This window comes from Coccinella septempunctata, chromosome 8 (genome assembly GCF_907165205.1).
Source record: "Coccinella septempunctata chromosome 8, icCocSept1.1, whole genome shotgun sequence".
NCBI classification, from domain to species: Eukaryota; Metazoa; Arthropoda; class Insecta; order Coleoptera; family Coccinellidae; genus Coccinella; species Coccinella septempunctata.
In genome coordinates, this window is record NC_058196.1 from 1240022 (window position 1) to 1255493 (window position 15472).

The 15472-nt window shown below is 34.3% G+C and overlaps 1 protein-coding gene and 1 long non-coding RNA gene across 2 annotated transcripts; both read right to left on the reverse strand.

Moving 5' to 3' along the window:
* Positions 1–817: 817 nt before the first annotated feature.
* Positions 818–1093, reverse strand: LOC123318599. The gene is made up of 2 exons (XR_006538379.1): positions 1011–1093; positions 818–887 (listed from the first exon to the last, which is right to left on the reverse strand). It is a non-coding gene; the product is annotated as an uncharacterized LOC123318599 (long non-coding RNA).
* Positions 1094–9872: 8779 nt separating this feature from the next.
* On the reverse strand, positions 9873–11024 carry LOC123319197 (tigger transposable element-derived protein 6-like). Its single transcript, XM_044906060.1, has 2 exons — positions 10239–11024; positions 9873–10178 (listed from the first exon to the last, which is right to left on the reverse strand). Exons 1-2 carry the CDS (start codon positions 11022–11024, stop codon positions 9873–9875), a joined length of 1092 nt encoding a protein of 363 aa, XP_044761995.1.
* Positions 11025–15472: the final 4448 nt, after the last annotated feature.

The window sequence follows — 15472 nt, forward strand, 5'->3', positions numbered from 1 at the left end:
CAATCTATTCTCTAAAGTAACAAATATATCAGTTTGAAGTCGTTCTATTTTAACAATCAATCGCTGAAATTTTTCTTTAGCCTCTGGTTCTAAATATTTTTCATTGATTTCTTTACGAATTTCCTCAAATCTTGTTTTTAAATCCTCTAACCTACCTAAATATCTCTCAGTTATTCTAGAATCTTCTCTCCTATCTTTATTATCTTTTCCTAAATTGGTATGAAATTTGGCAAATTCGTCACATAAAATTTTTAGACTTTCGAATTTGCTCATTTAAGGAACCTTAACTATACGAGTTTAGGATGTAGTACATAACTAGATTTAAATTAGAATTAAAATATACGTAGCTCACATAACACTTGCACACTTTGTACTCACGCACTTTTTTTTTTTTTGTTTTTTTTTTTACCACACCAGCTATGTCACTTTTTTTCCAGATTTTGTTAGATCAGTTCCTGGCTGCGTCTGATTTCTGTCCTAATCTTCCTCTGAATGCGCTTCTTTATCCATTGAACCATCAGGTAAATGAATAGACCCAGTGAAAAAACTATTGCGATGATGGAGCAAACTTCACCCATTGACAAATTTCCACTGCCTACCTTCGTAGATTCTCCTCCAGAGTTACCTGCTTGAGCAATTATCACTTCTTCCTTCGATTGGGATTTTCCCATGTTGGATTTTTATTTTTCTTCTTATTTCACTTGATTCGAAATGGCAGGATCGCCATGTAATAAACTGTGTTGTTTGATTTCTTCAAACTTAATTTGCTCTTATTGGGCATAGATGGAGAACCATCTTAGGAAAATAAAACGAGCGGTGTAACTTGTACTACGTCTATTTCTCGATTCATTGTTCTACAAGTAAAATCATTCACCTATGCTTTCGACCTACTTATTGACAATTTGTTGTATCATCAGAATGTGGATACACGGAAGACAATGGCTAAATTTATTAACAAACTAGGTGAAATAACTAACCTAACCTAACCTAACCTAACCTAAGCTTTCGACCTACTTATTGACAATTTGTTGTATCATCAGAATGTGGATACACGGAAGACAATGGCTAAATTTATTAACAAACTAGGTGAAATAATTGGTTATCCTATTTCGAATAATGCTTACTGTGAAAAGGGGATTGGACTCTAAGGAATTTCAATATTTTCGTTTGAACAATAACTATGATTATGAGTCCATTACATTTCGATGAGAAGATTAATAGAGACACAACTCTACCTTTTTTGGGAATATTTATTTCATTCTGAAATGACTTATGGTCGTATTCTCAAAAAACATATTCATATTCTGCTTGAGCATAAATAATTAAATATAAGCCTGCTGAGCTTACATAAGATTACCAAATTTTCTCAAAATCGATATGAAGACGTTGTTTCGCACTCAAGTATAAAACAAAAAATACTAATTTTTATACTTTATACTTCTCTACTCATACCCCCAAAAACTGAAAATTCCTCCATCGAATAGATGATCCCTGAAAATTTCTAAAAAAAAAACGCTCATTCAGATTCTTCATATAGTGCAAAATTACTTCTCCATTCCGTTTTTCTCGTAAAATATTGAAACTCCATTAAGATTATAGATTCATACATATTGATATAAACTATTTTACAAATTCAATGAAAAATGTGATGAGATAATAATGATTTTATTGATTTGCATTGTTATCTTTGAAAATCAGAGATAGAGGGGTCAAAAATTTAGTGGAAGCAACAGTAAGTACGATTTACTCATTCTAAAACACAAGATTCATACAAAAGAAAGATGAATAATATAAAATTGAACAATGTTTTTTAGATTTTTATGCATGTAAGAAATTGATAACCTTAAGTAACAAAATGTTAGTTTATTGAAATAATATCTAATAAGGAGGAACATTCAAACTAAATTCCAATGAAAGAAACTTTTTATGCTTCCTATGTATTCATCGCTGATCAATCTGAAAATGATATATATCTTAAAGATTTCTAATTAAGGTTTTTCACGTATTAGTTATTATTATTAATTAATTTCATTTTATATTTGATTATGCTTTCTGTTATCCTTTATCCATATTCTCTTTTCGTGTTTTTCATTAAAGGTTTTCAAGTATTACTCACAGCTCTAAAATTAATTTTATTTGATACCTATTTGATAATGCTTTCTGTTATCCTTTATCCATACTCTCTTTTCGTTCCCATATATCAACAAAAAGAATTCTCACGGCCTCAAATAAATAGAAATTCATCAATAAATAGCTCTAAAATTTTGTTCAATGATACTTGGGTTTTTTGTTCAAGGGATCTTTTTTGAAAACCATAGAATTAAAGGTAGACACATTTTCAGTAAAATCAGTAATAAATAATATATAATTATGAATTTTGGGTTGAAGACTTGGTTTTCAAAAAACACTTTATTTACAATAGAGAATATTTGCATATTCTCTGTAAACTATGACTATCGACTAAGGCTCTAGATCTATTTCTTCGCTGAAAGCAAGGAAGAAGATGCTTTTATACAAATATCTTATCTATAGGATGTGACTCAGCGCTGCAGGTGTTCATTGCTGACTTTGCAGGCTGCAACAAAGTCATATACAATGCTTATAGTTAATCTGGATAAGTTACATTGAATTAGTATGGGGTGCGATTACATAATTCCTCCCCCTTTTGGATTAAGGTATCACCTCTTTGAGGTGTAGCTTTAAAATTATGAAATACTTCACAAATTACCCAAATTTTCGTTAAAATTATTATAATACAATGCTTATGGTTAATCTGGATACATTGAATTAGTATGGGGTGCGATTACATAATTCCTCCCTCCTTTGGATAAAGGTATCACCTCTTTGAGGTGTAGCTTTAAAATTATGAAAAACTTAACAAATTACCCAAATTTTTGTTAAAATTATTATAAGAATCACAATAATCACAAATGTTGATATCGATGAATTTCATTTCCAGTCTTCAATTTCTTCTAGCTGGATATCTGAAATCGCTTCCTCCTCGTAGTCTTCTTTTTCTTCTTCCTTGGAGTGATTATTGAAAAATGTAGGTTTTGGTAAAACGATGTATTTTTCTTCGTTTTCAACTTGGATGGGGTAAGTTTCTTTTTGATTGTTACTAATGATACACTTGGACTATATTATAGCCATTGGCAGAGTAAAATGATACTTTGTCTGCTGTGGGCATTTTTCTTGGATTTCCAAATTATTGATCGACAAAATACTTCCATCTTCCAATGCTTCTAAATTTGGTGGTGAGGGTGATTCTTTTTTGGGACAGCTTTCTAAATGAGTTTTCAAAACATTTTTCATGCATTCTGGAGGCCTGTCGAGGGAATCTTGATCACAGAGGTAGTCTTCTACTTGATGACATTGTTTCGTGGACCATCTTAGTTCTTCGTCTCGAGTGAGCATATAGGGGTTTGTGAAAGGAAGGGACAAATTACGTTGAGGTATATAGTAAAACTTGTATAGATTATATTTTTCTTCATAAACCGTTGGAATTGAAATTAGAAATAACAATGTTTTTTCTTTGAAAATGACTTTGGTATGACATATCTGAAAATAATCTTTTAAGTGATGCATTGGAATGATAGTATCGTTTTTGACAATTTCCGCAAATTTTGTGTAAGGAAGAATGGATTCATGCAGGATGTGCAATCTTGCAAAACTCACTGCTGTCTGAATCTCATCCAAAATATTTTTGATGTCTTAAATTTCAAAAGTCATGAGATGCATTTGTTCAATACGTTCTAGTTGAGGTACAGTACGAAGCAATTTGAAATTTTCTGTTATTTTCTGAAATTTATTAATTTACTTATTTTTCGAGTCATTTATAAAAGTAGCAATTTTTTTTATTTCTTCATAAGTGTCTCTTCGTTTTTCTTTATACTTTCAAAATGACTTTGGTAAAGCTCTTCGTCATCAGAATCCTATGTTCTGATGATATCTAATATCTTCGATATTTTGCCTCCAACATTAATCATTCCTCTTTTTTCTCGAATTCTCCGAGTTAAAAGTTCTTCTTATGTTTTTACATTTATTAAATTTGAATGTTGTAAATACTGATTATGTGCTGTCTGAGAAAACCCTAGTTGTTTATTTTTGAAATGATCAATCTCTTTTTGATATTTGATTATTAAATCTTCGATTTGGCTCAAATCAATATGATAAATCAATTGTATATGCCTTTTTGTAATGTAGGCTTTTCCTTATAAAATTGGAAGGGTATTATTTTCTAAGGGAATAATTGTGAGGTAAATGTGACGTATTTCATCTTGATCTGAAACAAAATATTTAACTACTTTTTTCTTTGTTTTAAAATTTTCTTATGATAAATGTGTTTATTTTTCTTATCCTGAATTCTATGTGTATCGATTTCTCGAGCATCTACTTTTTTGTATACGGTATCGAGTTTACGCGTTGTTGGATTTTTTATAAAAGTGAAGTTTTCATTCAGTTCATAACTACTTTTTGCTGAACGTTTTTCATTTACTTTATCTAACTTTTCGATTGCCCTCTTTTGATTTTTCTCCAAGTGTTTCGTTATATCATTTAAATTCTCAATATAATTCTCAACGTAATTTTGACTTTTCTCGTTGTGAGTTTGTTCGATTGGTAAAGAATAATTTAAATCTGCCTTTATTATTTGCATAGGTGTTAATTCTAGGCTAGAATGATTTGAATTATTATAACTTAATAAAGCTTGTGCCAATTTACTTTGGAATGCGGAGTTTTTAGATTCAATAGTTCTCCTTTGTTCGATCAGGGTTGAATGGAATCTTTCTACTAGAGCATTTGAGTTAGGATTGTAATTAGTAATGTAATGAATTTCAATTTGATGGACTCTGCAAAAATCTTGTACTTCGCTATTTTTAAATTCAAGTTCATTGTCACAGGTTATTTTTATAGGAATGCCATAATGACTGAAAAATATAATTTATTCATTTACAATTTCTGGTCCCGTTTTTTGAAGTAAAGGGTAACACTGACCTTACCTTGAAAATGAGTCTACAATGCTCTAGCAATAATTTTGTCCAAATCTTATAATATCACAATAAATATTTGTGAATGGTTTTGATCCTATCGGGTTTGGTTTGAACTGTAATTCAATGGGTGTCTTTTCGTACTTATTCTTTTAAAAAATTTCACATGCATCAATATAATTTTGAACATCTCTATTCATATTCGGCCAATAATACTTTTTTCTCACGAACTTATTAAATTTTCACGATGAATAGTCTTGGTTTCATGGTATTGTTGAATTCTCAAAAGTTGTTCTTCTTTATCTTCTATGTCTTCTAGCAAAATATTCGAAATTTTGAAATTGAGGGTTTCATAATCAAATTTATTCTGTAAAATGGTTATAAAAGGTTTTTCTAATTCCTGAGACGCAAAATATATAGTATATGACTTTTTGGGTTGTACGAATTCTTTATTGAACTGAAAAATATCTTTATCAATTGAATTAATGGACACTCTGAATCTAAGTTTATCTCCAAATAATTTAATTTTTGTGACATTGAAATTCGATGCTGTTTCGAAAATAATTTGTAACGGATAGGCATTTACGCTTCTCTCAGTGTAAGGAATTTCTAAAATGGGGTTTTCAATACCACTGTGAACTGTGATATCGCCATGTATAATAATATTTCCTGTTTTTAATTTACTTGAATCTTCATTTTCTAAATCTGGTAATTCCTCATTAGGGTTAGTTAAAAGATCAACACATTCATCTAATTCATCATCTGATATATGATTAATCAAAGAAATTTCGTCATCTTCGATTCCACTAAACTCTCCAATATATTCATTTTTTGTTTTTCATAAATAATAAATAACTACATTAATTTTTGATTCGTTGAAAATATATTTGATCATATTGAAAATGCATGACCATTCCAATCTATCTAGACCACTTGCTAATCGCGGTAATGCTGAATATTTGTCGTTATTATATTCACATAATTCTTTGAGCTTGATTAAACATTCAAAAACATTTTCATAATTAGGTTTATTAAAATAAAATTCTTTTGATATTAAATAATAAATATTCTTATTGTCTTTTCTAATAGATGCGACTTCACCAATACCCTTATAATGTAATTTTAATTCAAATGCATTTCCGTATTTATTTTTAAAAATTGACGCGATACCTTTACTCCTTTCTAGATCTCTAGATACACAATGTTCAAATGAATACTTTTTTGGAGCTTCAAATAAATTACCTTCTTTTTCTTTAACATTATTTGATTCTGGAATATCATTATTTTCATTTAGTTTCAAAAAATGTTCATAAGTTTTCTTATTGTCAGATTTCCATATAATTCTACTTAATGCATCGGCATTATTCATCGATCCTTTTCTATACTTGATTTCATAATCGTATTCTTCTAACTTGATTCTCCAGCGCATTAATCTTGAATTCGGTTCTTTTAACGAAAATAGCCAAATTAATGGTTTATGATCTGTGTAGATCGTGAATTTCCTTTCGTAGAGATATGGTCGAAAATGTTTACACGACCAAACAATTGATAATAATTCTTTTTCTATTTTGCTATATCGAGTTTCTGCGGGATTTACAGTATGACTTTCGTAGGCGATCGGAAGATCATCAGGTGGTTCTCTTTGGGATAAAACTGAACCTATGGCAAAACCTGACGCATCAGTTGTCAAAACAAAGGGAGCATTAAATTCGAGATATCGGAGAATTGGGCGATTCAAAAAATTATTTTTGCATAATTCAAAGGATTCAATGTAATCAGAGTTATCAATATTAATCTTTGCATTCTTCTTCAAACACATTGTCAATGGTTTGATAATTTTTGCAAAATTGGGAATGAATTTTCTGTAATATCCTATAAGACCAAGGAAAGATTTAATTTCCTTCTGTGTTTTAGGAATAGGATAATTTTGAATAACTTCTAATTTATTTGGATTTGGTTTGATTCCTTCAGGGGTTATTACATGACCAAGAAATTCAATTTCTTTTTTAAAGAAATGACATTTATCTAACGGAATTTTCAGATTTTCTGATGCAAGTGTTTGTAAAATATTATGGATATCAGCTAAATGCTGTTCAAGCGTTTTTGAAAATAATATTATATCATCCATATAAATATAGCATATTTTTTCAATAACATTTTCCAACATTTACCACCGGCGGAATTCCCGTTCACCTGTACCTGACTCATCAAGTGTGTTGTCGGTTTTTCTTTCATCAGAATGTTTAATTCATTATCCTTTTTTTGAATGACATCTTCCAATGTAGACATTTTGATTTTCAGTAGGGAATTATTTTCCATCAATATATTATTCTTCGATTCAAGTTAGAAGATAATTTTCAGCAGAAGATTGTTGTGGGATGAATCACCAGAAATTGATTTCGCTGTTGCTTCCCTTGATGGAGATATATCTCCTCCGTTTTTGTCACTAACATAGGAGTTGGATAACTCGACATCACAGCATTTTTTCTTTTTAGCACTGCAACTAGGGTGGAACAGTTTATTGCAGTTTATTATCTACAACAATGTTTCACTATTGAATTCTTACAGTAACCGCATTGGGGAATCGTAAGTTGAAGGGAAACACCCGCATCGACTTCCTTACTCGACGACATGTTCAGGATGAATTGAAGTCCTGTTTTTTAGGAACAATTACTACGGGAAATGACCAAGGAGATATACTCGGTCTGATTATTTTCTTTTCCAATAAACCTTCAATTCGGTTTTTCACTTCTTCACGATGAATCTCTGGATAACGATAAATTTTACAGTGAACTGGATTTTCATCAATCGTTCTAATTCTGTGTTTTATTCTACTTGAAAAATTCAATGGTTGACCCGGTAATTGAAGGACTTTATCATTGGTTTGAAAGATTTTGATGAGCTGACTCTATTTTGGGTTCTAAGTGACTCAAATCTATAGGAATTTTTGTAGGATTTTGGCAAACTTGTTTATATTTAAAAGGGATTTGACAAAAATCACTTTCTAAAACCATATTTTTGAATTCAATTCTCAAATCGTATTTATTGAGGAAATCTGCTCCTATTAGAACATCATAATTTTTATGAAATTTGTAAAGAACAAAGGGATGACAATCATTAATGCTTAATTCGGAAAATAAAGGTAATAACACTTTTTCGTTTGACGTTTGAGATCTGAAACATGCAGTTAGGGTAGTATCTTCTCTAAAAATATTTTCTTAAACATTATTGTAAGCGAATTTTGGATCAATTTGACAAACAGAATATCCATTATCAATCAATAATTTACACTTAGGATATTCAAATTCTACATAGGGTAATTGATTATGATATTCTAACGTTTGGTTTAAACCGCGAGTTTTTCGGCTGATTGACGAAAATTTTGATTGGGTTGCATCTTTGATGTAGAAGGTTTTGATTGACTATAAAAATTCTTCTTTCGCTCTTCTTGTTCAGCGTGAGTCAATTCTTCGAACGTAAAATTCGGAATATTTTTATTACGATGACAAACATTTGGATAATTCTCATTGCGATTATTATAAAAGTTTCTTTGCATTGTTTTGCGTCGAATAATTTGCTCTTTTTTGCGTGTAATTTCTAGTCTGTATAGACATTTTTTCAGGCGGACTATTATTTCTACAATTTGGGTTAGGCTTAAAAACATTAACAATTTGATTTCGTTGATGTGGATTTGATCTTTCGAAAGTTTCTAGATATGATAATGGGTTTTCACTGGCCGCTGTTTAATCTGAATCGGCTGAGACGGAAAATTTTGCTGATTATTATAAAATGTATTAACATTTTTTCTCGGCTGATGATTAAATGAATAATTATTTCGGTACGTCGACTGATAATTGAATGCTTTATTCGACGGTTGCATATTCTTGTTGCGACGACTCTTATCTAATAATTCATGTTGTGCCATATTGCACAGATAATCATTCTTCACGGCATTGACCGTTTCGTCGAAAGAAAGTGCATTATTGGTAATCAAATATGTTCTCAATTCTACAGGGGCATTCGAAATTAGCACAGTTTTACAAATTTTGTGAATATTTGATTTATAAATTTGTTTCTCTGGATCAGGCATTACATCGGCATCAATTCTGTAATTTATTCTAATTTTCATTGCGATAATTTTATCAATAAAAGCTAATAAATCTTCATGAGGTTTTTTAGTCAAAAAATGTAAGTTTTGAATCAAAACGTCTAAATTAATATAATCACCAAATTTGCTATATAAAAAGTTCTTTAATAATCCCCAATTATCAGGAATATTAGATGTGGAAACCTCTGCTAGGGCTCTATCAGTCAGTTTTGATTTAACGACAGCATAACAATAATTCTTTACTATTTGGTTTTCATCCGCAAACATCAATAGATATTGCATGCAGACAGGAATTGAATTCTGAAAAAAGTATCACCCAGAGCAGCTCTGCACATCCATAAGGATTTGTCCTAATCTGCCTCTACGTGCCCCTTTCCTAGAGATATATTCGAAAAATTTTAATTGACACAACAACCTGATATAGCAAGAGATGAAGAAAGGAGTTTTGTACGAAAGGGAACACTATGAAGAGCTCAAATAGATATTCTCGAAAATTGAAAATTAATTCTGGAAGAAGTGCTAAAAATGATTTGAAATACAGTGGACTCTCGATAAGTCGAACTCCCAGGGACCACATAAAACTGTTCGACTTATCTATGGTTCGGCTCACCAAACGTTCGAGTTATTAAGGTGGGAGTTCGACTCATTGAGGGAAAAACTCGAGGTAATATTGATCATCGGTAGTCAATGAGAAGCAAGCGTATATGTATTATACATTTAATGAAAAATATGTATACATACATTGTACATATTCTAATTACATATCTTATTCATAAAATTCATACGGGTTTAAAAGAATCGCAAATTTTCATTTGCTTAAAACGTTTTTTTTCCAATTCGGAAACGACCGAAAATATTTCATTTAGTTTCCTGAAAATGACGTATTCGATATCTTCAGAACTTTCCAGAAAACATCTGATCGTGTCGATAGCTTGTCTAGCTTCTTGAACAGTTGGTGGTGTAGGTGGCTCAATTTCAGGGTCCTCCAAATTGTCGAAACCTGCATCGTCTTCTTCTTCCCTTTGTACTTCACGTACGATATTTTCATATGTAGGTGGAAAGCATACCGGTAGATCACAATCCACCTCCACAAATTCGTTAAAGTTTACATCCACATCAAATACAGATGAAAGGACTCCTCATACATCAATTTCCACTTCTTCTGGATTTTCCAGCGCTGTGTCTGATTCATCGGTGGTAATCACGTCGAATCCACATGCAGAAAGACAATTCTGAATTGTTCGAGGGCTCACTTCATCCCATGCCTTCTTGATGAAATGTAGAGCTTCTAATACATTTATTGGGACTACAGCACGATTTTCCTGTATTTGTCGAAGCACATGGTTTACTACTTCAGTACGGTATTTAACCTTGAAATTTTTAATGATCCCCAAATCCAAGGGCTGTAGTTTCGATGTCGTGTTCGGTGGTAGAAACTCTACTTTTAACGATATAAGAACAGGCAAGGGATTATGAGCTGGACAATTGTCTATGAAGAGAAGAGCCCTCTTTTTTTTTGTCAACTCGTTATACCACTTTTGCAACCATTCTCTAAAAATAATTCCAGTCATCCATGCTCTAGAATTGGCAATATACTCTGTAGGAAAGGTTTTAACATTTTTGAAACAACGGGGCTTCAGCGATTTGCCTATAACGCATGGTACACGTTTCACTGAACCGCTCATATTAACAGCAAGCAAAACAGTTAAACGTTCTTTACTTTCCTTACCACCATGACAATCTGTGTTTTTGAAATCTAATGTTTTGTTGGGTAAACATCTGTAAAACAGCCCGGTTTCGTCTGCGTTGTAGATCTCATCGGAAGTGTACGTTTCCAATAAATCCGATAGATGAGCTAGCCATTCAGCACAAGTGTCTTCATTAACGCTAGCACTTTCGCCTGACAAGTAACGAATCCTTTTCGCTTTCATTTGTTAGATCAAAAAGTTCGACTCATTGAGGCGATGGTGGTCAGGAGTACGACTCATAGAGGTGGAGATTTTCGCGGAGCCCTTCCAGCAGTTCGACTCATCTATTAGTCTCTCTAGTCCCAAGAACACTGTTCGACTCATTGAGGTGAAATAACATAGGGTAAGATACGCAGGAATCGGGACCGGAGAAACAGTTCGACTTATCAAAGAGTTCGACTTATCGAGAGTTCACTGTATTTGTATTTATTCTTGTGTGATGGAATCAAATTGAATAGGATTGTATGAAATACTGATAAGAATTTAGAATTGCGCTGAAACTATATTCGTGGTTACATTTTTCTTTGCCTTTTTCACTGATTTACCCTCTCGTTCTGTTCTTAGCAGTTCAACTTTTACGGCACTTTAATTGCGAACTCTTGAAAATGCGACGTAAAGTTGTCCGTGAGGAAAAACTGGAGTTGCAAGATAAATACCTACTTCATCGGAAGTTTGCGCCTGTGCCATATTGATAGTGAGAGCAAAGCATACCTTAACCGGAAATTGTCTTCTTTTCAGAACATACGGAATATTTTGGTCGCAAGATGTCAGATCCATTCTAGGCATGAGAACTGATCTTCCTGAAAATCGACCGGTAACAATTTTATCTGTCAAAAGAACATCCGTTACATCCAACACCAACAGACGGGTACCATTGATCAATCCGTCAGCCAAAGATAAATTTCTAAGAAGTATAATTGGTACGACGACTTTGAAGTGGAGTTTATGGCGGGGCATTTCACTTGGTGTTGCGCTATTGAGATATTCTTCCGGGAAGTTAGCTATCTCATCTTCTTCTTCCGAAGCAACGGGGTCACTGCTTAAAATAATGAGTGAAGTGGGAAACGTTTCAATAATTCTGTCATTCAGCGATTTATAGTGTTCATTCCTTGGACAAAGTATTACATACTCGCGATACTAATTATGCGGTTGTGAGGTTGCTGATTCGTCTGTGTATATCCCTTACAATATTTGATGTTGAACAAACGAAATCATCAGATTGATAGGTCCCTGTCTCGTTGATGGTACCCCTACCAAGTTGTTCAACTCCCCTGAACTTGTTTAGAGTTCAATGCGAAGCCCTCTCAAAAAATATTAACCGGGCTTTTGGCCCTCATCAGTTTGATGAAAAAGTGCAAAGAAGAATAACACTTAATTTGAGTAAAACAGGTTTTCAGGAATTTGGATGAAAAGATAACGCTAACAATCGATACACGGTACACGTATGTTCTTGCTTGGCAAATAAATTTTGAAATTCATAAATATGAAAGTAGAGTCTATAAGAAATATTGTGAATTATTGTTTCCAAAGTGCTGTTTTGTGCTGGACACGTAAGCAATTTTTCAATTTTCACGAAATTTAGACGATAGCTGTTTTCGTTACTTTTTTATTGTTTGTTTCCCTAGAGGTGAAAGTCGCATCCTTCTTCATTGCGCACGTTAGAATCGCACCGACGATTACACTGATTCGAGTTGATTTGTTATCCGTACTGCCTACTGACTCTTAAGCGGGGATCCACTGCGGTTGCTGTGGGAGCACACCACTATCTCGTTGCATTTCGTAAACATTGCGTTCTATGTTGAATAGTCCTCTTTCTACCTTTGTTGCATTGCCTTATTTAACCCTGGCCGCCCTGTATATGTCATAATTTAAAGTCTCCCTGATCGGCCACAGCGGAGTGAAAAGTGTGTCCTCTGTTCATTTCCTGAATTGTTTATGTTCAAAATTTTTGATCCCACTCATAGTCATTTTATATTATACCTACTAGTTTTGATAAAGATCCGATAATGCCGAACAATGAATCAGAGGAAATTACAATGAAAAAAATCTTAGAGGAAATTCGGGAAAGTAAGAAGGAGGTTAAAAATTGCATATCCGCATCTGAGGCTAGATTACTTTTAGAAATCCAGGCGTTGAAAAATAGGAGTGAAACTCTCGAAAGGGAGAATTCGGATTTAAAAAGAAGGTTGGAGAGTTCGAGATATAAATGGGTTATGGCAAACTTGTAGGTTGGTGTTGGATTCTGGTAGTCAGATGAATTTGGTCACAGCGAACTTTGCATTACGGCTCGGTGTTCCGAAAAGGAAGTGTAAACTTCAGATTTCTGGGGTGGGTAATAATCAGCTCTCTTCAGTTCGCGGTTTGATTTCTTGCTCATTGACGTCAGTGTTCAATGAAGAACAACTAGTTTGTTTCGAAGCGGCTATTGTGGATGAAATAACTTCGAACCTGCCGACAGGAAACCTCCCCCCTACAATAAAAGAAAACTTCTCAGATCTACGACTCGCCGATCCTGAATTTTATCGCCCTGCGTCGGTTGATATTCTACTAGGGGTTCAATCATACTTGGATGTATTGACGGACGAACCGCAACATATAATAGGGAATCCATCTGCTATTTCTACGCGATTGGGTTGGGTAGTAATGGGGAGTGTACCATCGACGGTTTCTCAAATTGCCAGTTCACTTTTTACAATTTCGGAGGAAGAGTCACTAAATAACACCTTAAAAATGTTTTGGCAATCTGAAGATGTTTCGATTCCGGGGGTGGGTCAGTCACCGGAGGATAATTTTTGCGAAGAATACTTCTGTTCTACGGTCTCACGAGATTTAAAGGGGCGGTACATCACCAGACTCCCCTTCAAAAATCGTTCTCGTCCTGTTTTAGGCTCAAATCGGCAGCGATCACTGGCGCGGTTTCATAAACTGGAATGTAGGTTCAAACGCTATCCGGAATATTATAAGTTATATAAGAAAAATTTGAGTGACTATGTAGAACAGGGACATATGGTTCCAGCTCCTCGAAAATCCGACTATGTAATGACACATCACGGGGTTCTGAAGTCATCGACCGAAAAATCTAAATTAAGGGTGGTATTTTCTCCAGCGGAAAAAACTTCATTAGGGGTCAGTTTGAATGAAACCTTGTGTACCGGTCCAAAATTACAGAGCGACATTGGTCAGATAGTTACTCAATTTCGTCTTTTTCCTATCGCTGTAACGTGCGATATTAAACAAATGTATCGAGCCATCTGGCTCCACCCGGAAGATTGCGAGTATCAACACATTTTCTGGCGGTTTTCTTTCGACGATCCGATCATGGAATGGGAATTACGCACGGTGACATTTGGCATATCGAGTAGTCCGTTTTTAGCTCAACGAACTGTCAAACAACTCATATTAGATGAAGGTGCGAAATTTCCGCGAGCGGCACAAATACTGGAATCCAGTCGATTTATGGATGATATTCTCTTCGGTGCTTTCAGTACAACCGAGGCTAACGAATTGTGTCAGGATTTGGTGGCTCTACTCCGGTTGGGCGGTTTTGAACTGGGAGAATGGGCAAGTTCATGTCCTTCAGTATGCAATGATTGCGCGATGGAATCGAAAGATCTGTCTGTTATCGGTACTTCTTCAATTAAAGTATTGGGTTTAATATGGGATCCTATACAAGATGAATTTCGCTTCAAGGTGGATGATACCCCGACAACTCTTACTAAACGCGGCATTTTATCACGTGTTGCTCGGGTGTATGATTACAATGGGTGACCTTCGCTATGAAAGGTGATTCTTCAAAGACTTTGGCTGATTAAGGCGGACTGGGATGAACTGTTACCTTCTGATGTACTTGAGCTATGGAACCCTCTTGAGAAGGAGTTCAAGATGTTAGAAAATATTTCTATTCCTCGGTGCGTAGTTCCGAGTACCCCGTCTAAGGTTCAAATCATCGGTTTTTGCGATGCTAGTATATTAGGCATGGCGGCAGTTGTATACCTGCGTGTGGAGACTGAACACGGCATTGTTTGCAACTTACTACGCTCGAAAACTAAGGTTGCCCCACTCAAGGGTTGGACGATCAATCGTCTCGAGTTGGGATCTGCTGTCTTACTTACTAAACTTATTCGCTTGCTACACCCGCTCCCTCTAACTCTTCCAAATTTGGAAATAATTTGTTTTTCGGATTCAACGACCAGTTAAAGACATTCGTGTCGAATAGAGTTGTACAAATTTCCGAGGCATGCCCTAATGCGGTTTGGAAACACATTCCTGGAGAACTCAATGCCGCTGACTCTGCTAGTCGTGGACTAAAACCATCTCAGTTTTTAAATGTCCCCCGGTCCACCAGACTTGGTGGACCGGGTCACCTTTTCTGGTAACTCCGGTTAGTTCGTGGCCTAAAGGGACCATTATTGTAGATCATGATCTTCCGGAAACGAAGGTCATACCTCCTGTTTCGTATGTGACCACAGTCGAGAAAAATTATATGTTAACCTTTTTGGAACGTTTTTCTTTGTTATTACGTGCCCAGAGAGTGTTTTCTTATGTATATCGGTTCTTGCATAAGTTGAAAGCTAGAGTTTCCAAGTCACATTCCTCTTCTGAAATGACGGGAAGTATTTCGGCATCAAAGT

What these genes read in the sequence shown, in the direction of transcription:
- LOC123319197 (XM_044906060.1), bottom strand. Translation starts at nt 11,024, where the DNA reads ATGAAAGCGAAAAGGATTCGTTACTTGTCAGGCGAAAGTGCTAGCGTT. An exon ending in CAGAAGAAGTGGAAATTGAT is followed by an intron (nt 10,179 to 10,238) that starts GTATGAGGAGTC and finishes GAATTTGTGGAG; the next exon opens with GTGGATTGTGATCTACCGGT.